General features: G+C 41.4%; 1 protein-coding gene across 2 annotated transcripts; it reads left to right on the plus strand.

The window, feature by feature from the left end:
* The first annotated feature begins 865 nt into the window (after positions 1-865).
* Positions 866-27349, plus strand: itgb1a (integrin, beta 1a). Of its 2 annotated transcripts, XM_020087716.2 has the most exons (17): positions 889-1197; positions 15763-15829; positions 16207-16292; positions 16922-17141; positions 17247-17417; positions 18357-18595; positions 18905-19060; positions 19157-19252; positions 19764-19853; positions 19982-20122; positions 20974-21176; positions 21337-21575; positions 21679-21901; positions 23292-23527; positions 23732-23898; positions 25511-25588; positions 26075-26290. In XM_020087716.2, the coding sequence occupies exons 2-16, from the start codon at positions 15763-15765 to the stop codon at positions 25586-25588; spliced, it is 2412 nt and encodes an 803-aa protein (XP_019943275.1). In that variant the 5' UTR covers positions 889-1197; the 3' UTR covers positions 26075-26290. The 2 variants fall into 2 exon arrangements, with proteins under 2 accessions (XP_019943276.1, XP_019943275.1); XM_020087717.2 differs by lacking the exon at positions 25511-25588 and having other exon boundaries at positions 866-1197; positions 26075-27349.
* The last annotated feature ends 230 nt before the right edge of the window (positions 27350-27579 follow it).

The following is a 27579-nucleotide window of genomic DNA, read 5'->3' on the forward strand; positions in this document are numbered from 1 at the left end:
AACAGAAATAGATTTACAAATTCTGTTCCTTGGTTGTGTTTCGATCAAAGTGCTGGACATGATGATGATGATGATGATGATGATGTCACATTGAATGGAGATGCTGTCAGCATGTGGTTCAACAGGCAGTGATGTGATGGGAGTGGGGACGTCTTCCAGCAGTGACGTCAGGAGGAGGGTCACTGAGCTGCAGTAAGTTTGAGATATTAACCCAAAATCAAACAGGAAGACAGAAGCAGCTGCCTTCAAAATAAAAGAAGCTGAACCGTGATAATCACTGCATGTATGAAACAGGCTATTATTTAAGTGGCCTCTTCTATACACTTGTATATAAAGTCTATGCCTCTAAGACCTGAGACAATATCATCATCACCAATTGTACTCAGCTGAAGGGACAACTGAGGGGCTGCTGTCAGGCCAGGGTTGTAAAGTCAGATTGTAGTAAAAACTAGGCTGTAATTGTAACATATTCATTTATATCTATAGTGAAGGTTAAGTATGTATTTCTTAGACGCTTTGGAATCCAATTGGTTTCTACTGAAATAATTATAATCAGGACAAATCAGGACAAATAAGAAAACAGACAGCAGGTGCCTTACTTTTCTTTTTCTTATACTTTTGTGACAGAGATGAATGTTGTTGTCTCTCATGGTTTGTGATTTGACGTTGCACTTTAGGTTCTCCGTAGTATGCACATGTAAAACCAGAATAAAATAATCACATGGCTGAATGAAACCGATTCAAGAGAGATCATTTATTGATTCATTTAGTTATTTATGTATTTAGGTTTTGATGCACCAGACGTGTGCAGGTTTTATTTTGAAAGTGCTCCCCGGACACCCCTGTGTGTCACTCAGGGTGACTTCACACTGTGTGCACGGAGCAGGAGGAGCAGAGGCTCAGTTCCTCTGCAGACTCAGACTGAGCAGCAGGAGCCAGGAGCCTCTCTGCTGCTGGATGTGGTTTCCTCTCGAGCTGGTATCAGATCCAATCTGCAGGACAGAGTGTGTAGTCTCCTGGGTGGAGGAAGGTGGAGGGAATGAGCAGAGGGAGAAATCTACGGTGACTTTTCCCGGAGGAGACAAGTGGCCCCTGTGCCAACAGGGCAGAGAGAGATAGAGAGGAAGAGAGAGAGAGAGGGAGAGAGTCAGTGCTGCTGCTGCTCTATGACACCAGGGATATAACCACACTGACAAGGTAAACATTACACAACTTATCCTCTTTTTATCCATGACAAACTTCCACTATGTTGTTGCTATGGTTACATATACTCCTATGTTTTCATATATATATATTTAAGTCTGCAGTGATGTGTGTGTGATCATGTTTGTCAGGTTATAATTTGAATGTAGAAATGACCAAGCAGTGTTTTTACTGTCAATACACCCTGTCACTATAATGACATGTATCCACAGCTCTGGTGAGAAGACAAAGACAGGCCACTGTGTGTCTGTGTTTACTATTTAAAGAGCGTGTTGACATTTCTCTGCTCCTCTTTCAACTGCTCACAACATGTCTCCCAGATTCACGCTGGGGTGATCTGGATCCACACAGGATGAGATGCAGATTTAACACAGAGTCTGTTCAAATTGTTGGGTGGTTGCAGGGCTGGACCACATCATTTGATATCGATAATTATCATGAGAAAAGTCACGATATTATTTATTTTAACGAGTGAAGGTTCTGGTTTCCTCCCAGCCTGAGAAGCTAGAGGTTTTTCTTAGTTCAAACCTTATTCCCCTTTTTCCCCTATTGCCAGAATCATATAGACCAGGAAATACACACAATTATCCACACACATTACATCTCAACAAAAAAAAGTGCTTGACATTACGTCAAAAGGAAGATATTCTCATAAATCCAAAAAGTATCTGCATCAATGAAAAGGTGAGCCTTCAATTTATTGTACAAACATTTCAACCACATGGACCTAATAAGAGTATTTTCATTCTTTGTGTGTGTTTTCCATCTAAAGAGTATAATTTAAGGAAATAGATTGTAAAAATAAAAGCAAATATCACATGAAATCTTGATAAACATTGTGTATGGACTGTATTATAATGGGATAATTATAGATATAGATCTATCTATATATATTTATATATTTTGTAAGTGGCTTATGACTGTTTTAAAAAAGTTGTGTTAATGAAAATGGTAGGCGTGGTCATAGTGGGGGGATGTTCTTTAGTATCATTATTCAGTTCATCTGCTCCATCATCCATCCATCATGCAACAGGCTGTTGGTGCCGCTCTCATCTTTTCATGTGGATCATCATATGACAAGAGGCCTCAGCAAGTGATCTCACATGATCTATTTAAAAGTGCTCAGTTCACATGAGACGCCGTCGGAGGGAGGGAGAGACGAGAGCTCTGATGTGGTGAGTTAGTGAGGTCCCAGAGAAGGAAGGAGGGAAATGTGAGGCAGCGGAGGGGTGGATAAGATGAGCAGGACGTCAGAGTGAGGATCAGATGTACAACAAAGACATCAGGATACACACAGCAGCTTTTTGTGCTGCTGCAGTGCATGACGGAGAGGATCCACTGATTGGATCAAGCCCCCACCACGTCCCACTTTGTCTGAAGCAGAGCAGGAGGATGACGGCCTAATAAATCCTGATGACGGAGCTGACTCCACACTGTGGCTGCTGCCGCCGCAGAGCCCTGCCATCAGTTTAATCAGGGAGATGGAGGCTGGAGGGGAGGCAAGGACGGAGGGAACGAGGAGATATGGATGTCAGAGGGGGGGTGTGGGAAGGGAAGAAGGGGGAGGAAGGCTAATTGAGGATGAGGGTTAAATGTAGGACATGTGGTGGGAGAGGGGAGGGGGTTTGAAAGACAGTAGCAGAGCCTTTAGCCACCAGCTAAATGGTTGTGACCCCTGGGGGCCCTCCCTCAGGGAACAGCTGCTGCTGCTACCAGGGGGGCGGGCTCCCACCTGATTTACGAGACCACTCACTGCGCACACACACACACACAGGACCACACCCAGGCCTTTCCGCCGGACATGTGACGTTTCTGGTTGTCGTCGTGTGTGTTTCTGTTTCTTTGTCAGTGAGCGACACACACCTTATGCGTGAACGTGTCCCCTGAGGCGGAAATGATGAATGTGCACCGTGTGTCTGTGTGTTGCCGTGGTCCTATGGGAAGGAAGTGATGTATGTGTAGGGTTGCCCTCTGTGACACATGCTTTGTGCCAGAGGAGGGGATCACCGGCTCAGAGGTGTAAAGCAGTACAAATAATCGCCTGTTATAGCTATTTACTCCCACTACACACACACACCCTGCAAAACACACACACACTTTCACTGCAAGTTCGAGCGCAGGTCTACACTGATCCCAGAAGAGCTGTTATGTATGATTTGTTAGGTTGTTAATCAAGCACAAGCCTCAGCATCCGTCCTGTGTTCTGAGGAATTATCAAACCATATGTTGATAAAGAGGTGAGTATGATAGAAGTCGTACACATCATATGATAAAAGCTTTTTTTTTTTTATACACATGCTATGTTTTTGTTTGACCATGGTGTGTGGAAACTAAAACTATCGCTGTCCGCACAAGCGTTCTGGCTCTGTATCAGTTTTAATCTCCATCCAGACTAACACGCTTCAAAATGCATGTCATTCCGCCTCTCTCTGCCCCCTGCTTCCTGTCTCTCTTCAACTGTCCTGTCCATTAAAGGTATAAAAGCCCAAAAATATTCTTAAAAAAAAAAAACAGGAAGCATTTAGTTGGTAGTTGCAGAAAAAGAAAGGGTAATGAGCCACCAGCGTTTCCAAGCTTCTCGATTTTAATAGCTCTAAAAGTCCAGAGTGGTGTGGACGCCAGGGTCAGAGTTGCGTTAATCAAAACATTGTAGACTGTTCTGTGCAACACAACAACTCCCCGTGCTGTTTTTATCCCTCTGAATATCATTTTTGGCACGTTTGTACATTTTTGCAGCTAGATTACGGGATGGGCCACACTCTTGGTTTTGGTTTGTGACCTCTGTTGCTGCTTTTAGCCAAAAACCTTTGCATTTGCTCCTCGCTGTGCCCCACACAGGGTCTCCTCCTGCTTCTAAAAACAGCCTCTAAAACACCAGGGAGGAATGGTGTGGTGGTTTAAAGCTGACCTCGGCTCAGCCAAGGTCTGCTGAGAAAACGGGGCTTGACATGTTGGTGGTAAACAGTAGCAGGCTTTTAGCGGGCTGAGAGTTCTGGCACAGTGTTTTATTATTGTGACAGTGAGAAAATAAAATGTTTATGTGCAATTCATCCACAGCATGACTCCATGGATACGAATAAGTTTGTGTTTAGAAATGTAACTTTATTCACTAACGTGATCACTTTTTTGTGATACTTACAATAACAGAGATGCAACCAAATAAATGCTCTTTACACAATTTGCTGGTATTGAGTATTGACTACTGTTAAGAGCCAGTAGGGAGGTGATGAGGTTGATTCTAATCCTGTATGAAGTAATTCTTTCTTTCAAAATGTAAATTGCAACGATCACTTTCTGTGTGCCTGCTGCCTTCATTTGCCTATACATGCATGAACACATAGATGCAGCACAATGCAAAGACTGTTCTCTGCCTTTGTGAATGTCGTCTGTTCGATGCTGACGTCTCAGGGGTGTTAAGTGAGTCACCAGCAGGCTGCCAGTTCACAGACAGAAACTCCTTGTAGTCCGGTAACTTCATACTCCGAGGGCTTCTTTTAAAGTCAGTCGTCAACGCTGGGAAATTCCTTCTATAAATGTAGGCAATGCAATAACATCCAGAAAAAAATGTTTGACCTTTTTAGATTGTACTTAGAATATAATCTGTAAAGGATAGATATAGACTAGTGGTAAAGCATTCGCATAATGTTTTCTTAGGAAAACATTTTTTATGGATAAGGATAACAGCTGATCTGAACAGATAAAACAAAGTTTGTAGTAATTTCCCTGAAAAGACATTTGAAGGACAAAAGAAGTCATTGTTAACAGTGAAGTAAAATGAAACCAATAAACCATCCCTTTCTGACATGTATGGGAAAAGTGTTAGCCAGTAATCTGATTACTTTTCCTCTTGCCTGTCGAGGAGTTTCTGTCTTGTTTTGTGAGTCATTTTCTACGTCCCGGACGTGTCATCTCTCACCTTCTCCCTGTCTCGCCAGTGTTGCATCTCGTACGATACCAAGAAAATAAATCACTGTTTTTGCGCTGCTCATAATAAACAACAAGAACACAAAGGTTGATGGTTATTTTTACTCCAGTGTCTGGAAATTAAATTTGCCTCATAACGTCACGCATGAAATTGCAGTGTCAGAGTTTAGACTGCCAAAATACAGAAGTGTGCAGACAAAAGCCAGGCGTTGTGGGTGTTGGTGGTTCTTTTGAGCAGTGCAGGGGCTTACATTCAGGAGAGATTCTCTGTTTTAGAAGTGGATGGTGTGTAACAGCACCTCTGAGGTCAGGAGTAGAGAACTGTGTGTGGTCATAGTAAAGAAGTTCACTTCAAGTGTTACCTTAAAGGTCCAGTGTGTAAGATTTAGGTGAAAGGGATTTATTGGCAGAAATTTAATGTAGAATAATCCTCACGATGTTTTCACTGGTTCATTTCATCTAAATTGTATGAATTGTGGTTTTATTTACCCCAGAAAATGTCCTTTATATTCAAATACTTTATGTTTACATTGAGGAGACCCTCTCTACGGAGGCCGCCATGTTTTTTTTACATTAGTCCAGACTGAACAAACTAAACAACTTTTGAGTTTTTATGACAATTAAAGGCTACCACAGTTTCTTTTTCATGTTTGGAAGGAGAGGGTGAGGTGAGGGGTGTTCAGCTGCAACACATTTCAGCACTAGATCACAATATTCTACACACTGTACCTTTAAGTTGGTCAAACTCAAAACTCCTCATATCTGCTCATGTACATGTATTTAAGAGTAAGGGTTCCAGAGTAAAAACTTTTTGACTCAGAGTCTTTCCTTCGGATTTAGCAGAACAGCAGAGTCACTCTCACATAGTCATAGAACACGATATTGAGTCAGGGGCCCCTGAGAAAGTCTTGAGAATTGAACATGACAGATATTCCTCCAGAGCTCCCAGGAGGGAATACATGTAGCCACGCAGCGCTCACCGCTGAGCTCTGCAGAGTTTTCACTCTCCCGTGGTAGCGGAAATGGAGGCCCTCTGGTTCAAGTGTCAAGTCTGGGGGCCTAATGAAAGACATCTGAGTGTCATTAATGTGCCAGTCTCGGGGCATTAGTGCCTTAGCTAAGAGCAGTGCTGTAAAGGTGTCCACAGCCGGCCCACTGCAGAGTGAAAATGCAATTAAAAGACCTGGCTTTGACAAATCTATACAGCGAAAGCAGAACTGTCTCGGATTTAATGTAGTTTCCACGTAGTCTCTGTGACTTTTAGCTTCTGTGGGGAGTTTGCATGTTTGCTGCTGTTCTCATGCACAGTTGTGTAGCTGCTTTGTCCTGACTTCCCCTTAAGAGTTACTGTGAGGTCGACATTTGGAATCCATTCAATGGTTGTTGAAATATCTCGACAACCATTGAATGGTTTGGCATGAAGTTTCAGGCCCGTGCTCACTTCTTTGCCTTGAGTTTTTTTTTTTCATAGTTTCCTCCAGAACGTCTCATCTTCACCAACAGTAAACTTAACCCAAAGTTCTCCTTCTGTGGGCACCATGTTCAAACTGTTGGGAGGTGTGCGACCAGCCGGAATGATGCCTTGCAACAACGCGCGTCAGTGGACATGACATCAGTTGTCCGCACAAGGACGTGATGTGTGTGAATAAACTAGGTTTTAGAGCTGTTTACGTTTGTTTAAACAAACTTTCACTCTGTTTTGCCTGGAGAAATTATTTTAAATTCTCTCTCCATCCTAACACTATTCACTCATCCCTTCACTGCTGTAAATATCTGTGGGAGATTTATTCCATTCGCTGCCTCTGCGACACAGATGCTGCTCTGTAGATTGTCCAAGAGAATTTTTTATCCACGGCAGTTGTTTGTTGATTTCCAGAGAAGTCCTCAGGATGTTGTCTGAATCAGTTTTCCGGCTTGTTTGGTTTTTGACAGAGTTCAGATTACTGGAATGGCCTGGTTTAGGTTTAGAAATCACACACGCACAAAGACAATGTGCTGCTGTTTGGCAGCTAGCAACATTTTCAACTCTAATGAGGCAGCCTGGTCCCCTCTCCCTCTGTCTCTCCCTGCATTTCCTTCCGTACTCGGTTGAGTGCCAACTATGTTATCTGCATGGCTTCAAGAGGGAGATGTGGCTCGTTTCCAGCCGTTGTGATGCAGGCTTCCTGTGCGATCCAGTTGAGCTTCCTGTGTTTCAGCAAAGCAAGGGCCAACTCAGCAAACACAGGGCGTTTGGGTAGGCTTACTGTACAGCAGATCCCAGCTCCACATGGCTGATCCCTGGGCTCACACTGTCACAGCCAGGCAAACCCCACAAGACCCTCAAATGTAGCCTACATGTTCGCCTGGTGGTTGGTGGTGAGAATCAGATACTCCCCTCTCTAGCTCTGCTTTTCGAGGATCACCATAAATGGTAAAACAGATGGCTCCCTAAAAATGTCTGATTTTACAGATGCTTGAGCAAACCATGTTTCTGTCAGGTCGCTGTTTCTTACCTCATAAATACAATTGTATACCAGAACTATTTAAATTCTGAACACAGGAAAATGAATTTATTTATATGATTCACAGTAAGTTGGTTGTATGAGAGGTGAATCCTCTCCAACAAGGTTAGTTGTGTGTCTCTATGGGGTTGATCCACCTTTTGGAGTGATTGCAGAGGCCAGGTGGGGGAAGACAAGTCAGAAATAACTGCACAGCTATTTTCAACATAGAGATGGAGCTGTGAATAAGGACATGGACTTGGCTGTCCCCCAAAGGTTATGGTTTTGCCCTGACTGTTTCCTGTCAAGATGCGATGAGACGTGACCCCTCATTCAGTATGAATGTGTTTTAGTTTACAGAAAACAACCCAGATCTGCTAAAGTGTTATTGATTTGCCGACTGGAAAAGTTGGACAGTCTTTCCAAGCAATATTTCCTTCAGAAGTACGGTATATCTTTAGCCCCTGTCACACAAGGGGAATGTTTGCAGGCTTCGGGCCAACATATGTGGCTGAGTGTTTTGTGTGAATAGCAGAGCACATTTTCAAGACCAGCACCAAAACCTGTGTTGAGTTGTTGCTAAAACTGGATGTTAGGCTGTAGCTACTTACCCCTATTATTCTATTAAACCATTACAGAGTGCAGAAGAGGTTCTCACTTCAGATTTAATCAACCATCTCTGGAACTTCTCTCAAATACCTGATTATCAAAGAGCTGTGACACCTAACATAAGCTGTTTTCAGGCATGACCTCTGAGTGCAGTGTGTGTGCAATATGGTCTAAATCAGATAAAAATCCAGATTTTTTGTATTTAAATCTGGCTCATAAGGCGACTGTTGGTATGTGCTCTGAGTTCCATTCTTGGTCCATAAGCGACTTAGATAAGTAGCTTGCTACCAGACAATTAGTCGACTTCCAATGCGTTCTTAGTGATCAGATCTCAAATGTGTCCTCAAGGCTTGAGTGTCAATCATCACTTTGTCTTTTTGACAAAGGTGGTGGAATCTGCCCATATGCCTTTCTGTATATATTCTTTTAATCTATTTTACTTTTAATATTAAACAAATATTATAAACATGAAGACCATTTGATATTCTGTAATTAAATTGGTATTTATTGACATTTGAATATCACATCTGCCAAGGAGATGTTTTCATTTGGGGTTTGTTCATTTTATTGTTTGCTTGTTTATTCCATGAGATGAAGAAAGAACCAAGTGAATTGAGGAGCGGATCCAGTTACAGATTCCACTTGTGGAAGATGGTGAAAAGAGCGACTACAAACAGTTAAAGCTCACTACCACTCAAATCATCATTTTGCAAGCAAGTGTTCAGCTAGTTGGAAAGCTGCAGTGAGAACAACACTGATAATCATTCAAATCCACTTATTCAATTTATTCAATTGACTTAATGAAACCCACTTTGCTGTTATCCTGTAATTGCCAATGTTGGCAAATGTTTGCAGCAAAGTTGCAGAAAGGGAATGTAACCAGTTACGACTGCCTTGGGAATATTACTTAGGTCCATTGAATGTGCACGAGTATTTTTTAACTTTCTTGTGCCCATTGAACCTCTAATTTTATTTATTTGAGGCTAATAATAAAGAAACCCAGGCTGAATCAGACGTGACAGAAAGTCATTGGCTCTGCTTTTGCTTGCTCACAACGTTCCATACGTTCTCTCAGTGTTCTAACACAGTTACTTCCACTCTTTTTTTTTTTTTCTTTCTATCAGACAAACTATCTTCTATTGGGGATTAGTTTAGTATTGGAATGCTCATGTAATGTGGAAAATGTGATGAAATGTCTCCTCATTTCGAGCTTTCATCCCTGTCATTTAGTTGTAGTTTTATGTTTTTTCCTCTGCATAAAGATCACATTGGAAACCACTTTGGATTCTCTGCCTGTATTGAATGAGATCGCCATGTTTCTCATTAAGATTATTTATCTCTTAGTGGCTCTTTAGGGAAGGAGGGGACAGTGAGTGGGAACACTTTAAAGATCAGACCCTCTGTCATGGTCTCAGAGGGCAGCCTGATTCATTGCTTTTGTCTCTTGTAAGAGGGTCCTCTGGGTGGTGGTGGTGGCGGCGGTGGAACGAGACACAGACGGACACTGTTTGGTATTCTGCTTCTGTTCTGTGGGGCGGCTTGTACGTGCCGGAGCCCAGACATGTTCTCGGCTCTGCGCTGCTTGAAGGGTATGTGAAGTCAAGGGGCCGCTGGTTTAGCTCAGCTCGCGGTGGAGGGAGTGAACTGAGCAATTGTGTGGGTGGTGTGTGTGTGGGGGGGGAGAGAAAGGGAGGATGCCAGAATTATGCCACAGAGAACATTGGAATGACTGAATGCATCTTAGAATTTTTAATGAAATATTTAATGAACTCAAAACCCAGGTTTTTAAAGTCTTAGATACTTTAGCCATACTGATGCTGTTCATTTTCAAAATAAACACGAATATTCTGTTGTAATTAAAAAAGCATCAACAACCACTGTTCAAATGGAGGGGGGAGAGTTAGGACAAAGTAAAAGGGCTAACTCAGCAGAAGCAGGAAAAGTCTGCAAGATCCTTTCCTTTGGACACGAGGCAACTCCTTTCCCTCGGAGTTCTGCACCGCCCTTTCCTGTTTTCCCTTCTTTTCCATTCCTTCCTTTTCGCGGCTGAAGAAAACAGCCATTCTGAGGGTGGGAAGCTCAGGCTTTCTTCCACAAAGAGCACTGTGATTCTGAGGAACCACCGGTTCTCCACTGCAGAGTGTAAGCTCTGCTGTGTTGAGCTGTTTCCCTCACAGCCTTTCTCCTGACTCTGCTGGTCATTATTCATGGCTTTGCTTGGAAGTCAGTTCCTACTTCCAAAGCAAATTCATACACATCTGAATCTTGGCATTTTTGCATTTTGTATTCGATTGACTATGTCTAGTTAAATCTTATTCCAGAAATCTCTCTCTGTCTGTATGTTGAACACATATCTCGTGAACCATGTACCGTTAAGGGCCCAAGGAAGAACAGAGTCAAATTTGGTGCAATTTGACTCTCTCTCTCTCTCTCTCTATATATATATATATATTAAACTTCAAATAGACATGCGACCAGCGCTCTGTAGCAGTTTCAACTGTGATCAACATCAACGAAAGTGATGTTGATCACGGCCACAATGCGTACATGACAATTGCAACAACAACTGATTCTCCACCAAACATTGAACTATCAGGTGAACAGCTCTTTGTGCAGCATCGGGGTTCTGTGGACTGAGTCCAGCAGCAGATCAGCGGTTCAATTTCTGCAGGTCACTTTGTCAGTTTCAGAGAAAAAGCTGCAACCAGCACAAGGACAAACAAATGATTCCAAACAGACATTATACTAGTGCTGACTAAATAGCAACAAGCTGGAGAAAGAAGGATGAGGGAATCAATCGGGGTGTTATAAATACAGCATCCCCGTATCTTGGACGTCATGACTCACATTTCCCCAAAGTGTGCAACAGTGTTGCAGGTTACTATCCTGGTCAGAGAGTATTCAGCCTCTCAGGAATGCCTGAGAAGCTTGGCCCGTTTTAGTCACGCACCGCAGTGTCTGCCCTGCATCGCTTTCTCCTGCCAACTGATAGAGCTTTGGAAAGCCCATAAAACACTGGGCTGCTATCAGTCACATTGAGTGTGTGTGTGTGACAAGTGGACATGCATGCTGGTGTCTGACTGAGAGACATAGAAAGAGCATGGAAGCTGGATAAACTACTTAACTGTAAGAGAACAAGCAGCACAGCTCCGTCCTGCTGTTCACAGCAAACTGCCAGGAATTCATCCTTATCAGAAAGTTGTATATAAAAGTCATAGCTCACAGTTACACAAGATAGAAATCAAACCCACATAGTATTTTGAACAAGCAAGATAAAGCAAAGCAAATACTGAGTTCCTTGGTTTTTAGGCTTTATTATGGGGGAGTGAAGTTTAAAGCGGTGTCAGCGAGTGTTGTATAAGATCTCGTCTTCCCAGCTAAGCACCAGTGGAAAAACTGAAAACATGCTCAATGCCACTGCTCAGTGTATTTAATATAATGTTTTTTTTTGTTTAAAGCCTTTGTGGACTGTTTTATTTCACTTTTTAGCAGTACATTAAACTGTAGTGGATTAAAGCACCATAATTGAAATCTTATGCTGTGGTCATGACGGATACATTTACAGATTTACTGGAGAAAACACAAAAGCCTTTGGAAACCAGGATGAATGGCCTTTTAAGGAGGTAGACAGGATAACCATCCACATCATCATCATACCATAAAAACCCTGTTTCAAACCATGTTTATCTGCCCGGAAGGTTAATAACATACAATGCAAATGAAGACTAAATGCTATTCAGTAACTAAAGAGATTTAATAAATTATGAAAATAATAAAATATGAATAATAGAAAAAATAGAGAATAAATAAAGGAACCATAGCAAATGACACCTATATTATATTACTACCATACCACAGTGTATATGTATGGTATGTAGTGACTCTATAATACACAGTACATCAGTGCAAGTCAGGTGCAGGAGGTCATGGAGGGGCTGCAGCTTGTGCTCCATGATGCTTCCATTTACTTCACTTACAAACAGAATCTCTCATGGTATTAGTAAATCCATGAAGGTGGAAGTGCACGTGGCTGTTGAAGTCAATGTAAGATGTAATTCTTTGCATGTTACTTCCTAAACACACCCATATTAGATTAAGTTTGACAAATTTGAAGAAAGCTCCTGCTGAAGCAACCTTTTTTTTCCCCCACTGTTAAACTAACAAGTAGATTTGGACAAGTTTTACATGCACTCGCTCTTTGTGTTGCAAGATGGATTCCGAGCTATATGTACTACCTCCACCACCTCTCCAAGAATGGTTCTACTGAAGTTCACAAGTATGTCCATGGTTGTGGCCTCATTCAAGCAGATGTTGTTCCCACGCCACATAGCAGAGGTCTCTGCCTCCTGTCCACCGCTGACATATCCCATAACTGCATCCATCTGAAAACATGTGCAGATGACAGGACGCAAAGTTGTACTGCAAGTCAGAGGTAAAGGGAGATATGCATAGTTATATATTTAAGTGACTGATAGTTTTCAATTATTCCATAAATAGAAGATAATCACTAGATTAGTAGATAATGAAAATAGGTTTTTGAACCTGCAGTGTACATCTCTCAGGAAATGAAGCATCTGGTGAGATTGTGTAAACACTAAACACTACTCCTACACATTAGTACGAGATGAGGAGTTTGATTCAACTTACAGCATGTGTTGAAAATAAATAATAGACAAATGGAAGAATAAAATACACAGTAATAGTTTGAGAAAGGAAAGTTAGCCCAAACCTCTAACTTTTTCCACAGGTTGTCCCACATTGCCTTCATCAGCTGTTTTTAATCTTCTGCCTTGTTCTGAAATGCTAAAGAAGAAAAAAATGCATGTGTTATATTGTCCATGTCAACCATTCCATATTGTATTTACGACTTCCCAAGCCTGAGATTTAAAGGTGCTCTTATGGAGGTACTTTAACATCCTGGTCCTGACCTCTCTCAGCCTGCTCTCTACCTTCACCTCCATAATTTACTGTAGTTCTTTTTCTCATTCATTCCTGTTTGCAGCTGCTAAGCTCCACAGTGTAAAGGCAACATGGTTGTTTTTCTAACCCGACACCTCGCTGGACTTTTATAGACGTAGTTTGCATTTGAATGATCCTTTGGAACTGCAAATTGGAGCTGAAGTCGAAACTCCAGCAAGAGAGAAAAGGAAAATATCTCTGTGGTTTTTCTGATAAGAGGAATGTGAACCTGAATTCCTTCACGTCAGGCTCTGTGTTCACTTGAATCTCTTGCATACATCGACTGTACTTTGTCATATTCTCTCACAATATTTACACCTGCTTCACCTGCATCAAACTCAGAATAGCTGTCTTTCATTTTAGGTCATCATATAAACATTTTGTGACAGATTGATTGTTAAAGTCCGCTGGCTTCAGTGAGGCAGCGACGATGTGGCAGATCAAGGTTAGATAAGGTATCCGTCCAACATGAACAAACACACACTGACACACAGCACCCATGTGAAGCAGCAGAGAGTCAAGCCAGCTGATCTAATCTGGGGGGGGGGAGGCTGCAGACAGGCCGTCTACCCCTCTGTGTCTATATAAACAGACACCACCACACATGCACACACACACACTCAGGAATGCCTCACTCAACACCATGCACGCCGAACGTCAGAGCTTCCTTTACCACATGAGGGAACGCAGTCTTTTAACGTGACCTCCATGAGTAGCCACAGCCGCTGGTCTAAAAACGTAAAGAACAGAAAAATAATGTTTTGTGACTTTATCACCGTCTGCTTCTAATTTGAGCCTGAAGCTTTTAGATCCAGTGTTGTAGACGCTGCTACTGTGGAGGTCCAGTGTGTGGCTCATGGTCAGGTGGGTTATTGGCTCTACATTCCACATGATAATTAGATGAGCCCTTGATGGACAGTGCAGCTTTATACTGTACAACATTAGATTATTAACAGATTAACTACTGTGTATAGTAGCCATCTGAGCTGTGACTCATTAGAACTGTCAGTAAGAAGTGGTGAGAATCCCACAAGCACTTCAGTGCTCACTAAATGAAGATAGCAGTGGTAATTTAGACTTGGAGGACATAGTGTAAATATAAACTTAGCTCTTTAGCTATGATTATTTATGTGGATAAAGCTGTAACCTCATCCTCTTCCCAGGCATCGTTTAGCCATGCTAGCAGTGTGCATGGTTGGTCGGCCTTTGGTCAACTGGAACATCTCTGGAACTATTCAATGAAATGAAATAGATTGGAACTTAACCCTCTGCTGGAATTCAGTAACTCCAGATAGCGTACCTGCTTGACTAACATCGCCCCACCATGATGTTGGGGTTGTGGGTTTGATCTGGCAGAACCTGCAGGTTGAAGTTTTTGTTTCTCTTGCAAAATATCTGGAAATCCACTTAATCATTCAGGACATGATTTGGTTCATTCAGGGTTCCCAGAGGTTGATCACCGAACTTGTTCTTTAGATCTCAGTGAAGCACTTGATCAAGATGGGTGGTTGGTCCGCCAGTTTGGTCTAGAATTAAACCATTATACTGCTTTCAGACATGCACTGAACTCCACAGATCCTCTGTATTTTGTCTGGAGGAGGAGACGATGTGTGAACGCAAATGTCAGAGTGAGAGGCTCCGGACTTTCTCATGGCTCCCTATAAAGTCTGCTGCACCCAGCTGCTCCACCGTTTACTGTCCAAAAGGTTTATTTCATCGCACGAGGCAAATGTTTATCTACACGAAACATGGTGATACTTCTTGTAGGTGTTTTAGGTTTTAGATAACATTTCGTCTAATCTCTTTTAACAGTTATTAAACCAAATCTTGTCCCAAGACTACAGATTACACATTCACATACAGAACTTGTTTTAAGAAATGAATTGTTGGATGAATTGTAATACTGCTGTGATTCCCCTGGTTTTTGCTCTGACGCCATTATCAGGCAAAGATGTTATTGTCCTTTTGTTTGGTTTATGATCAAATACATCCAGCTTCAAATTGTATTAGCTGCCATGGCTCTACAGTGTTCTCAATTCAGCTGTACATTTCAGAGTAATGTCCTTCAGTCCCCCTATTAGTAAGTCATGAGCGTTGCATTAGCAGCAGGACAAGATGCATCGATATGTCTGAGCAGAGGGCCTGGGATCAATATACAGGACATAAGAGGGGGTTGGACTCAAGGGAGTCAGTGCTATTTACATTAAATGAGGTTATGGGAAAAAGGAGCCTGCAGCATAAGCTAGGGGCAAGTTGATGTGAGTGTGTGTGTGTGTGTGTGTGTCTGAGCATACATGTTTGTGTGAGAAAGTGGTCTGAATTGAATTAGCCTACCGAGAATAGCCAAGCCCCCGTTGCTGGATTATTTATGACCTCCAATTATAACCAAGCCATTTACAGATACAATCTTTCATCTCTCAGGCTCCTGAGGATGCTGTTGTCCAGGAAATTTTGATTTAAAGTGTTCAGGCCACCGAGCACTCTGCTGAGGGTTATTGTTAGAGACACGGACACAGACAGAAATGGAACATCACTTTTCAAAAACATAGCACGTTAAAATGCTCTTTTCTTTGTGTGTTTTCAGATGGACCTGAAGCTGCTCTTGATATCCACTTTGTTAGGAGTCATTTGTTACAGTAATGCTCAGAAAGGTAAGATTCCTCTGTCAGATCTCATTTTGTGGAACAATATTACCCTGCGTATTGCAGTTACATCATTATTCTTTCAAATGATGTATTTTTGGATATTATTCATAATGACATCTCCGTCCCTGGAGAGTGAGGGCAGCTACTTTAGCTTAATGATGTCCCTGAGCGGTGGAGCTGCACCCCAGCATCACGGAGCATAGAGGATAATGGAAAAGACTGAATATTCTGTCTCTGTGTGGCTCAAATGTAATAGGAGACAGTGTTCCACATGATCTGACGTGTAAACACTACAGGGTTTAACAGGCTGCTTACTTTGCAGGGACTGTGATGTACGACTGCTCGCTCTGACTCTGCCTCCTCTCCCTTTGTTTTCCATCCAGAGGGGAACGAGTGCATCAATGCCAATGCCAAATACTGCGGGGAGTGCATCCAGGCCGGAGCCAAATGTGGCTGGTGTAAAGACCCAGTACGTGAATCAGAGCTGTCAGCTGTATTCGCTACAGTTTGCTGACGCCATTTCGATTATAGCCATCGACAGCATGTAGTGTGGAATCGTGCTTTATGTAGCTTTTATAATTATTGATTGATCTTTTTTTTGGAATAAGCTATTCAGATCTGAGAAAAGAAGAATCATTACATTACACATTACATGGGATGGAGCCGCAGTATCGAGGTGTTAAATTAAATTACTGTAATTAAAACCAAAACTCTTCAAGAAATGTACATTTTACTCCTTTAGTTTAGTCCTTGTCCCATAGATTAACATGGAGGAGGTGGAGTTTATGACTTATACTGCAGCCAACCACCAGGGGAGGATGGAGACACTTTGGCTTCACTTTTTGGGAGCCGTCATGTCGTCCATTTTATTAACATGTCTATGTGTTGTGCCACCAGTTTGTAAGTGTAACTTTATACATTTGAAACTTGTACTTTTGTTCCAAGCGTAAATCTAGACCACAGATTTAAAAAGGCTTCTGTAGAGCCATAAAAGATATGATTACAGCTTTCACAGACACATTATCCTCTTGATAAACTGATATTCTCTTAAAAACTGACGGATTTCCCCTTTGATTCTCCTTGTGCTGCCGCTCGCAGACCTTCCTGAAACAGGGTGAAACTGTGTCGACCCGCTGTGACGAGCTGCAGTCTCTGTTGAAAAGGGGCTGTAATGAGACAATGATTGAGAACCCGCACGGCATGCAGACGATCCTGAAGAACAAAGCGGTGACACATCGCAAAAAGGGAGCAGAGAATCTGAAGCCGGAGGAGATCACTCAGATTCAGCCCCAGAAGCTCAGCCTCACCCTCCGATCCGGTGAGGAAACAGTTTCCATTAGCCGCTCTTACCCTCATTTGGTTTTTATTACATACATACCACAAAGACACTCCAGAGGTTTTTAATCATGGTAACTTCCTGTAGGTGAGCCCCAGTCGTTTGACTTGAAGTTCAAACGAGCAGAGGATTATCCCATCGATCTGTACTATTTGATGGACCTGTCCTACTCAATGAAGGACGATCTGGAGAACGTCAAGAACCTGGGAACCAGTCTGATGCTGGAGATGTCAAAGATCACCTCTGACTTCCAGATAGGTGAGGATCCATAGGGGAAGATATTTCTGAGTGACTGCAATTTAGTGCTGCTTGATTGAATATAGGGGACTGAATGCACTTTACCAAGAGACATTTTAGTTTTATAATTCAATTTCTCAGTCTCAGTATGTCCCATCAATATGTTTCTTCTGTAGATGTGTGTGTGTTGAAACCAGACAGACAAAAATCACACCAGGGGAGGTGATGAGTGGTGGGTGTGGTGTCAGGATGCAGCCTGGATTCAGTTGTGACACTATTGTCCGAGGGGATGTCATGTCAGGCTTGTATTTTCAGGTGTCCCGTTTAGATATTTAGTACCACCCAGGTTTGAATGACCTCTGTGTGACCTGCACATACAAAACAAAGTAAACGAGAGTTCGTTGACCTGCTATGAATTCATCCAGTGTCAGATTACACTGGAGCTCCCAAAACAAGCATCTTGTTAAAGCTTGGGTGGTAATCCTGGAAAAGGTAAAAGCAAGAGAAGGCTACACTTTGAAAAATACAGCTGATACATCCCACCCCCTCCTATCGCCCTCTAATTAGAGCAACGGCCCCAGTACATGAGCACTGACTGCAACTGCTGTGACTCCCTCTCCAACTTCTGATAATCTGACTGCTTCAGCGCTGTATGTTTCTCTGCTGATGATTCAAATCATGGGAACATCAGGCAGGTAGCTCGGGTAGTGACAGATGTGTCTGGACAAATTTAATGATTGGACGTGTTTATTACAGTTCTGCCACTGCCACAGACATCGTTCTTCGTTTCCCCCCTGTTCCCTATTTGTTAGTTATCGAGACATGAAGACAATTTCAACAAATAAGCTAAAAAATGTTACATAAACATACTAGCGTTACTTTCCAGCCTTTCACACAGTGCTTGACTTTTGCTCAGGTAGTTTTAAAATAAAATCCTGTTTCCATCTTGTCCTTCGAAAGGTTTTGGTTCCTTCGTGGAGAAAACAGTCATGCCGTACATCAGCACCACCCCGGCCAAGCTGCTGAACCCATGCACGGGCGATCAGAACTGCACCAGCCCCTTCAGCTACAAGAACGTCCTGAAGCTGACCAACGACGGCAAGAAGTTCAACAACCTGGTGGGCAAGCAGCACATCTCTGGAAACCTGGACTCACCTGAGGGGGGCTTCGATGCAATCATGCAAGTGGCTGTGTGTGGGGTAAGCAATAACAACCAAACAACGCTGTTGCCATTCAGTGATCCTGTGGAAATAATTACGCTCAGGTTCACTATTCGAGGCAATTTTCCCACAATTATGGCACTTGCTCGGAGGCACACTGCACCAATAAATGTGTTTATGTGACGATGAGTGAAAGGAGAAGTATTTTATGGCTCCTCTGTGTTAACAAGGGGGATTTTTTGATGCAGCGATAATTAAAAGTTCATGTGACACATTCACATACTTGCTAAGTTATTAGAGAGGTGATGCACACTTTTACTAATAATGTACTTCTTCCTGGTTGATTAGGAGCTGATCGGCTGGAGGAACGTGACTCGTCTACTGGTCTTCTCCACTGACGCTGGCTTCCACTTTGCTGGAGATGGTAAACTGGGCGGCATCGTGCTGCCAAATGACGGAAAATGTCACTTGGAGAACGGCATTTACACAATGAGCCACTATTATGTGAGTTGATCATTTTGTTGCGACTGATTTTTTAAAGATCTCTGAATCTGCGTAGTATCGTAAAATGTGACTTTTCTCCTCCATCTTTTTTTGAAGGACTATCCCTCCATTGCTCACCTGGTGCAGAAGCTGAGCGACAACAACATTCAGACTATCTTTGCAGTCACAGAGGAGTTCCAGCCCGTTTACCAAGTTAGTCCCTATTTTGAGTCTCATTCTGATAATGTATTCGTTATCCAAAACCCCAAAGCTATCCCATTCTTTTCGAGTTGTTTTTGGAAGATGCCCAGTGCATATAAATATCCACCTGGGCTGATGCACTACATCTGCTGTGAGTTAAACCTCACAACTCATTCAATCTCTGATTATTTCCTTGTGCCTCAGTGTTGTTTTTCAGGCCAGTTCAACCCAGTTCCATCTGAGTCTGATCAAAGCTCTTTTATTATGTGTGCACACAGTAGCTTCAATATGCTCGAGAGCTACTGTATAACACTCATGTAGGCAGATTCGATTAGTTTGATTTCATCCAAATCTGGAATGAAATGGTTAGTAAAGGTAAATTGTTCAATTCCATGATGCATTTGTGTTTTACATCAAAAAGTGAACAGAATAGTGTTCTTGATCTTTTGTTGTTGCAAATAGAGATTTAAAAAAAGATTAACAAGATTAACAGCTTTACTCTAAACTTCCCTTCTCTCCTCAGGAACTGAAAAATCTGATACCAAAGTCTGCAGTGGGCACTCTGTCTGCCAACTCCAGCAATGTTATCAACCTTATTATAAACGCTTACGATGTAAGTATACTGACATTGATGACTTGGGGAAATTCTTTTTTTTCCCAAGCTAAGCCGTTTAAGGCTCGGTGTCAAAACAAAGCTACCTAGGAAAAAATAACGTTCATGTTATGTTTTGCTTTTGGCAGTCTCTCTCGTCAGAGGTTATTTTGGAGAACAGCAAACTTCCAGAGGGAGTGACCATAGCCTACACGTCCCACTGTAAGAACGGCGTGGTCAGTGAGGGCGAAAGTGGACGCAAGTGCTCGAATATCTCTATCGGAGATGAGGTGAGTATTACAAATGATTAGCCTGTCAGTAGTCTATACTGCAATAAAACAAACTCTTTCAACATTCAATATGCTCAAAGTCTTTGCTGCTACAGTCTTTCTAAGTCTGCTATAACAGGAAAGTTATGTAAGCTACTGTTAAATATTGACAACCTTTGGATAGTTAAGCACAGAGTGTACGTACTTAACTGTAATAGTTATATTTGTTCTTTGACCACTATTCAGTAAAAGTTAAGCAACCTTGCATATCAAGGTATTGCACTGAAATTATTTCTCAGTATTACACAACGTAACTAACATGAAGTTGATAAAATAAGAGACTCAAGTCCAATTTATTAGAGATTAACTTTTTTACTGACCTTTAATATTTCTAAACTTAAGTTCTTTTGATGCTTAATGTCATCATTTTGGTTTTTACATTTGTCATTGTATTTGTTAATTGCCCACTTTAAAGTAGGTGATCAGTGGGGACTTTTCTTTTTTCATTGTCATGCAATTTCAAACAATGAAAGACACATGTACTTGTGGGTAAACCAATCTGTAAATAACAAATAAATTTAGTGAAATTATTCATTTCTAACCTCTATCAAGCCGGGACCAGCAGCTGTTCTCATGTAGCACTTTGAAATTCTGCTTGAAGTTGTCCAAAAAGGCTACTTACATTTCGAATTCAACAGCTTCCTATATTGGAGAGTAAGAGTTCACTCATTTAAGTTCATCTAATCTGGGTCTGCACACACATCTCACAATGACATGATGTAAAACCTGACAACTGATCTGAAGTCTTGAAATTGACCCTCACTTTTTTGATCTTTGGGTCAATTTTTCTCCCTTCACTGCTGCGTTGACAGGTCATGTTCAGCATTAGTGTGACTTCAAAGGGCTGTCCGAAAAAAGGCAAGGCTGAGACCATTAAGATAAAGCCCCTGGGCTTCACAGAGGAAGTGGAGATTACCCTGCACTTTATCTGTGAATGTGAATGCCACAAGGAGGCCATTAACAACAGTGAACTCTGCCATTTTGGGAACGGGACCTACGAGTGTGGAGCCTGCAAGTAAGTCTGTCAACTTGCACTTAAAAGGTTCAGTGTGTAAGATTTAGTTGAAACGTCAGCTATAAAATAATCCTTGTAACTAGCCTCATATTCGGTCTTTACATTTCTATTTTAGTGTAAAAAAAATAACACTTCAGAAACCGACCTGTCCCTGTCTTAGGTGTTATCACGGGCGAGTGGGCAGACAGTGTGAATGCAGCAGTAACGACGTGGCCACGGAGGACATGGACCGGACCTGCCGCAAAGACAACGGCACCGACATCTGCAGCAACAACGGAGACTGCGTGTGCGGCACATGCGAGTGCAAGAAGAGAGACAACCCTGAGGAGAGGTACAGCGGCCAGTACTGCGAGTGCGACAACTTCAACTGTGACCGCTCTGGAAACAAACTGTGTGGAGGTGAGTGTGCCAGTACTACAGAGAAGGCTTTACATAGAGCAGTATATATTGTGTTTCATTATATATTTAAGTTATTTCAAGCTTTCATGATCATTTTTCTTAGGGCATGGTCGCTGTGAGTGCAGAAAGTGTGTCTGTGACCCCATGTGGACCGGCAGCGCCTGTGACTGCTCTCTGGACAACAGCACATGCATGGCCAGCAACAAGCAGATCTGTAACGGCAGGGGAACGTGTGAATGTGGCACCTGTAAGTGCACTGACCCCAAATTCCAGGGTCCCACTTGTGAAACCTGCCCGACCTGTCCAGGAGTGTGTACTGAACACAAGTAAGTCTGGAAGGATGATGTGTCAATGTGCATATGTGATGGGGGAAGTTATGGCTCCTCTCCTTGAGCAGCTAAAATGGAGGATAGAAGATTAAATAATCTGAGGTTTCAAAATTCTGAATTTACCCAATTGGTTAAATAAATTCTTTCATTTAAAAAAAATGTTTCCCTGGACAGTGATTCCTCTGTCCTGGCACCGAGGGATATTTTCCTGCAGTCATATGTACAGTCGGTTTTTTGCCAGGACACAATACCAGTAATAAAATCTACACATGACTGCCAGGTTTGGCTAATTTTGGACAGCTGGAGCCTCATATTAGCTTTGACTGAACTTTAGAATATATTTTTACAGAGCTAGGACTGTGGAGTATGTCCCCTCATCTCTTATAGTGTGATTATCCTATGATGGTATCACTTGTAGGTCATTATGGAGACTGTAATGCTTTTAGCAAACATGACATTTTACAGTTGTTCTATTATGATACACTCTATTGCATTTAGTACATGGTATAAATCATATACACTATATTATTATTGGACCCTGTATTTTTTTATTTGTTTGATTATGATAATTTGATGTATGGCTTGATAAAAACAAAGCGTCTTTACTATTAGCAATTAGTATATGACATGTCAGAGCATTAATACAATGTTCAGAATGACATTTAATTAATAAATGAATTTCTTAGAAAGAATGAAAGAAACGAGAGGGGGTGTATTAATACATTTAAATGTCTGAAATACTTGATCGAGAACTGGCTGCCAAAAAGTGTAATCCATACGTTAAAGTTCATTTTAGCAGCACAGTGTCCTAGCGAGGAGATTAGCAAAGACTTTCATGCTTTTGTTTCACTTGTTGAGACAGAGATCCTGCTGTACTCTCAACCATGCTGTTAAGGCATATGGGGGTTTATGGATATTTCGAGCAGAATATGCCAAAAATGTATTAATTTTGGGCAAAGTCAAGACATAAGTGACACGACGGCTAATGTCTTTCCAGAGCAGCAATGCAGTATATGTATAATATTAAATTGGATCTTAATGTTTTAAACCAATTTAAGAGGAGTGCATCTTATCCAATGTAGAATTTGCCATATACTGTATTCTCAGAAACACTCGTTCTTCCCATCTGTCAGGGGTTCTAAATTGTGAGAGTAGAGTAAAGTATATTTTTACCGTCTTTAGGACACAGTTACAGGATACTACACTTTTAATTTACATTGCTGTGAGGAAGTATACATTTTAAATATATAAATATACACATATATATATATATATGTGTGTATATACAATTTCTGAATAAAGACCATATCCTAATGATTACACACAAGTGAGACAGCAGATTAAATCAATCAGTGTCCATAATGACAAATAACTCTGTTCCCTCCAGAGAGTGTGTCCAGTGCCGGGCGTTCGGCACAGGTGAGAAGAAGGAAACATGTGAGCGAGACTGCAGCTACTTCAACATGATTAAAGTGAGGGACAGAGACAAGCTGCCCCAGCCCAACGACGCCTCCTACCCCGTGATGCACTGCAAGGAGAGGGACGCCAACGACTGCTGGTTCTACTACACCTACGCTGTCAACAACAACACAGACAAGGAGGTCCATGTGGTCGACTCGCTGGGTAAGCAGAGAGCCGCGCTGAACCAGGGTGTGGAGGGTTTCTGTTACAGAGGAAGCTAATTACAGGGGTGGCGGTTGCTTGGGTTGTAAAAATAGATCATTTGTTTATTCGCGTACAGCTGTGAGATGATGCGATTTCGCCGTGGTATTGTTATTTTTGCACTGTTGATTTAAAATGCCTTAAACCCTCTGCTATGTTTTCCAGACTGCCCCGCCGGTCCTGACATCATCCCAATTGTGGCGGGTGTGGTCGCCGGCATCGTCCTGATTGGCTTAGCCCTGCTGCTCATCTGGAAGCTGCTGATGATCATTCACGATAGGAGAGAGTTCGCCAAGTTTGAGAAGGAGAAGATGAACGCCAAATGGGATACGGTGAGTGTCTGGAACCATAACCAGCTCGGTGAAAGACGAGCCCGATAAATATTTTTGAGTTTTGGCCGAGGTTTTGGTTTGAATCATTTAAAGTCGGAAAGCAGGTGTTGTTTGGCCGAACCTGCAAAGCCAGTCAGAGTCAGGGAATTAACTTGTGAGGATCAGATGTTGTTCCTAGCAGCATATGAGATTCACAGACTTGTTGATATGATTACGAAGTGTCTCACTGGCATTCTGTGCCGTCTCTCTGCAGCGGAAACAGAATGAATTTGTTGCTTTTGAATGACGCTCAAAATAAAAGGGGAAAATGTCTGAAACCCTCTGGACTTTTTTGGGAATGTTATGCAGAGCTGGATTTTTTCTGAGGAGTGGCCACAGCTCCTCCCCTCCATACTTCCTCCCCTCCGTAGCATCACCAGCCAACATCAATATGACGGAAAGCATTGTGTCAGCAGAACCCAATGTGCAGTAGTGTGACTCCACCTAGTGGTAGAACTGTGTCATATCCACAGTGAACGGTGGGCACGGTGATGCAGATGTTTCTGATCACTGCTCGTGTTGGATTCTTTCTCATTACCATGGGCTTGGCAGTCTGTGGCTCCTGTTCACTTTAATTTTGAAAATGAATAGCTGTTTTTAAAAATCAGACCGACCATGGTTTGTTGACAAGATAACAGAGCGAAGCAACCATAAGGGATTTCACCCTCCACCCTCCATAGACGCTCCTCTCTATCCTCACTCTTTGCTGCAACCATCTCTTCTTCATCTAGCCTGTATGGAGAACTGGTTAGTGAATTTCAATAAATATAGATTTAATTAGGGACACTTGGGGCGAGTGGGACCTTGTTTAATTAAGTGCAGCAATTGTTCTTTATCTCTTATAAGAGTTGAGTATTTCTATGTCCACAGTTCTTCGCAGAGATTATATAACAAGTTATACCCCATGAATGGATTAAAAAGCTGGAACAGACCCAAACATTCATGGGATCCTTTTACTACTGCCTAACAAAATATCATATAATCTGCATATATATTTTAGTTTTACTATATTGATATTTTTTATATTTATAACATTATATTTTATCTGTGTAAATCCTTTCAGCAGAACTGGAGATTTCAGGTTGATCAGCAAAATAATAAAGGACATTAGAACATGTGGGGTGGGCCTGAACGTGAGCTCTATTGTCATGTAATCTGTCCATGAGCTCCCAATTTGAAAAGATAATAATTAGAAAAGGGCAGAAAAGGGCTTAAAGATCCACATTTCAATAACTTGATCCTGGATAAATATCTTTCTGAACAAAGCCAAACAAAGAATTTCTCCTTTTCAAGATTGAAAAAACATTAAAGCAAATAAGTAGTCAAATTCATACCATCTGTGGAAGGTGGATCATACCAGAAATGATGAAACTAATGAGGATAATTGGTTCAACTCACTATTCCGTGGATCATGCTATATTCTATTTCTTTTATCCTTGCCTCTTTTCCACTGTTACTCACATCGTCTTGCCTCCACCATTCCCACTTTATTTTTTCTTTTATTCTTTGTATCTGTGCTGTTGTACCTTTTCCCCGCTGAACTCTATATTCTGTCCTCATCCTCTGCCTGTAGCAAGAAAACCCCATTTACAAGAGTCCTATCAATCAGTTCCAGAACCCGAGCTATGGACGTAAAGCTGCTGCCCTTTGAGTTTGTATTTCTTTTCCTTTCCACCTGATTTTCCTGCATGGACTGTTTCTGACTGCACTTCCTTGCTTTCACAAAGTCTCAGGTTGTGTTTTTTTTGTGTCTTTGGTCAAAAAGAAGAACAGTAAAATTGCCTTCATAGTTTGAAAAAACTGCATGGGTGTGCACAAGACATGTTCAATGCTTGAAGATATAAAACTTCCTCATTCTACAATTACAAAAACCCCTTTCTGATAAGTGATATATTTTTGTACAGGTGAGTATTTCATGTATGTTTTATCACAAAGGCATGACTGTGTGCTGAGTGTGATCTAAATGAATGATGGCAAATTATTAGAAAACATAAAATGTTCTGTGTGTTTAATGATAACCCTGTGTGGTTTGGTGAGTTGTACAAAAATGTGCCATGAACTAATAAAGCGGTTATATACTGAATAATAATTTGAGTACATTGATGTAACCGATTCTTTTCATGTTTGTTTTTTCCAGGGTGAAAATCCCATCTACAAAAGTGCTGTCACGACTGTGGTCAACCCCAAATATGAAGGAAAATGAAAAAGGCGTCATAGTTTTCTATGAACTCTTTTATTGAGTATTATAAATATGCAGTATTCAGTTTGTTTGGGTTCTGAGCAGAACTTATGTCACTTCTTCATGTCACTTCTTCTTGTCACCTTATCATTTATAATGTACCATTCAGCCACTGCATCTGTATTTTTACTAACACTTGATTGACATGCATTGGTTTGTATTTTAGGTGGTCAGTATACAATGTGTATATACTTTTAAGCTGCAGAGGTGGATGAAATGATGGTTGTGTGTTTTTCCTGCCACAGGACTGATATGGGCAGATGATTTAGCTTTTTTTTTTTTCTAACAATACAACACAGTATATGTACAAGAATCTGACAGCTCCTGTCAGTTAATGTCTGTCTCGTCTTTCTCTGTGCACTGACGTCCTGTGTGTTTTTGTGTGTTCAAGACAAGACCTTGGTTTCATATGTAAGTTTTTCAGCCATATAGCAGCACATTATGTCAATGTGTGTGTGTGTATATATATATATAGAGAGAGACAGAGAAAACAGCTACAACAGGCAATATTCATATATATACACATGTATACAGATCAGAAATTTGCATTGAATCATAATAAAGTCTGCAGTGGTGTAAATGTAGTTTTAAACTGCAGATGAGAAACATCCAATGTTTAAAGGTTTGTTGCACTCTTAACGAGTTCTGTTGTCTGTCTTGAAGTACTTAATACACAAGATGAATATCAATATCAACTATTGTTATTTGTATTGTTGATAAACTATCACAAAGGGATGTTATACCACTTGGTGAAGTTATGAAAGTGTGGCGACGTTGAACAATCAAAGGTTTTTGTAAAAGTTTCATTTAACGAACGCATTTTATTTGCTAACTGCAGTAATTAGCCACTCTCAGGTCCCCTCCTGTGTTCTTGTCTGATACGCCAAAAATCTGTGTTCTGTCCGCTCGTCCAGTGAACTGGTGAAGTCATTTGTGTTGGTCAGTTTTATTAGTTGTTTTTTTTTGTTTTTTTTTTATCTGTAAGCATTAATCTTGAGTATTTGTTCAGATGTCACATGAATCACCTCTGAAATGCTTTTACACCCAAATGCCTCTGAAGTACAGCCCACAGGCCTTTACAGTATTGTTTTCAAAGTGCCTTTTATTTCCATACCACGTTCTCTCTCTGTGCTGTTAATGAGTTATTTATTAAAATAAAGTACAAAAGCTGTGTGTCTTTTTCTCAATAGCTAAAATATAACTATTCTTAAAATGTACAGGAATATTTATTTTTTTGCCTTTTTTCCAGGTGTGGATCTAATTTTTCAACCAAATACCAGAAAAGTGATTTATAACATGTAGCAGCTGAAGAGAAGATAACTTTGCCTGAACCTTGGGAGCAGTTGGATAAAACTTCAATGAGTATAAATACAAATCAGGTATAAATAGCTACAGTTCTTTAT

The sequence above is a fragment of the Paralichthys olivaceus genome, chromosome 17 (genome assembly GCF_024713975.1).
Source record: "Paralichthys olivaceus isolate ysfri-2021 chromosome 17, ASM2471397v2, whole genome shotgun sequence".
Taxonomy (NCBI): domain Eukaryota; kingdom Metazoa; phylum Chordata; class Actinopteri; order Pleuronectiformes; family Paralichthyidae; genus Paralichthys; species Paralichthys olivaceus.